The following is a 1,217-nucleotide window of genomic DNA, read 5'->3' as shown; positions in this document are numbered from 1 at the left end:
AATACTTCTACAGTAAGTGATAGTTTTTTAATGATTTCTTTACTTTGTGGTTTATAGATAAGTAGAAGTCTTGTTGTTCGTTACAGCAGTAAAAGTGCTGAGCCTCCATACATTCAAGTATCAGTAAAACCTGATCAGTCTGAACCTGTTGCTGATGAGATGTCCCATTCTTTATCTATTGATGGTGTACAAACATCATCTGATGCATCTACTGTTCAATGGAATATTGAAGTATCTAAGAATGACTTATTATCAACCACTCCTTCACCAAGTACTGTAATTATTTATTTACTTATTTATTATTATTATTATTATTATTATTATTATTATTGTTATTTTAGTTGTTCCATCAGTTGTTGCTGCCACATCAACTGAAAGAGTACGACCAGAAAGTAAAGCTAAATATTTATTTTATTTTATTTCATGTTCATCTATTAGTTATTGCACCAGTTATTCCAGAAGTTGCTTATAGAGTGATGTCAGAATGTATTTCAGGTTTCAAACACTGTGGGATTGGTCTTCACTTTTTAGCAGAGAAGTTATTAGAGAAGAAGATAATAAATAATAGACAAAAGAAGACAGCTACTGATGAACGCAGTAGATGTACAACTGATGAGAGAATGGATCAGCTACTTGACATTATTAAAGACTCTGTACAACAAGAGGGAAAGGTTTTTGAGTATATTTTAGAAATACTCAAAGATGAAGATACTATACTAGCTAACAAACTGTATGATTATATGATTAGTAAATATGAACAATATAAATAATAGCTTTTGTATTTGCCAAATATTTAATTATAATGTGCCTTTTTTATTTTTGATAATTATAAAATCAAAGCCACCCATTTTTTGATGTACTTTTGCTGTGTAAAAAGTTTGAGGTGATTCTGAATAAAATTATTCGAGTTATGGCCATTTTAAAAATGAGCCAATTTCAGAAAAAACCATAGACTATAGCCAATGTTTTTTTCCCGAAAAATGGCTCCAAAATCACTGATCTTATCAACTTTACTTCCCAACTGCTGTGAGACTTGACTGATAGTACCATTTAGACCTTGAAGCATATCAGTGTGTGCTTGGGCTTGTTATTGCTGCCTAGCTGTGTTATTGGCAAGAACTTGAAGAATCTGGTATGTAGCATCATCTGTATTCAAGTGTGATAGTGTAACACCATTGATACCCAGTAGTATTATAAGGATAAGGATTATGAAGGCT

At 31.5% G+C, this 1,217-nt stretch overlaps 1 protein-coding gene across 1 annotated transcript; it reads left to right on the top strand.

Moving 5' to 3' along the window:
* The first annotated feature begins 6 nt into the window (after positions 1 to 6).
* On the top strand, positions 7 to 860 carry LOC109593378 (uncharacterized). The gene is made up of 4 exons (XM_020008481.1): positions 7 to 12; positions 58 to 271; positions 342 to 392; positions 439 to 860. The coding sequence occupies exons 2-4, from the start codon at positions 160 to 162 to the stop codon at positions 768 to 770; spliced, it is 495 nt and encodes a 164-aa protein (XP_019864040.1). The 5' UTR covers positions 7 to 12; positions 58 to 159; the 3' UTR covers positions 771 to 860.
* Positions 861 to 1,217: the final 357 nt, after the last annotated feature.

The sequence above is a fragment of the Amphimedon queenslandica genome, unplaced genomic scaffold, assembly GCF_000090795.2.
Source record: "Amphimedon queenslandica unplaced genomic scaffold, v1.1 AMPQUscaffold_1791_Cont26204, whole genome shotgun sequence".
Classification (NCBI taxonomy): domain Eukaryota; kingdom Metazoa; phylum Porifera; class Demospongiae; order Haplosclerida; family Niphatidae; genus Amphimedon; species Amphimedon queenslandica.
Note: the sequence above shows the minus strand (reverse complement) of the source record. Positions and strands in the feature narration are given on the sequence as shown.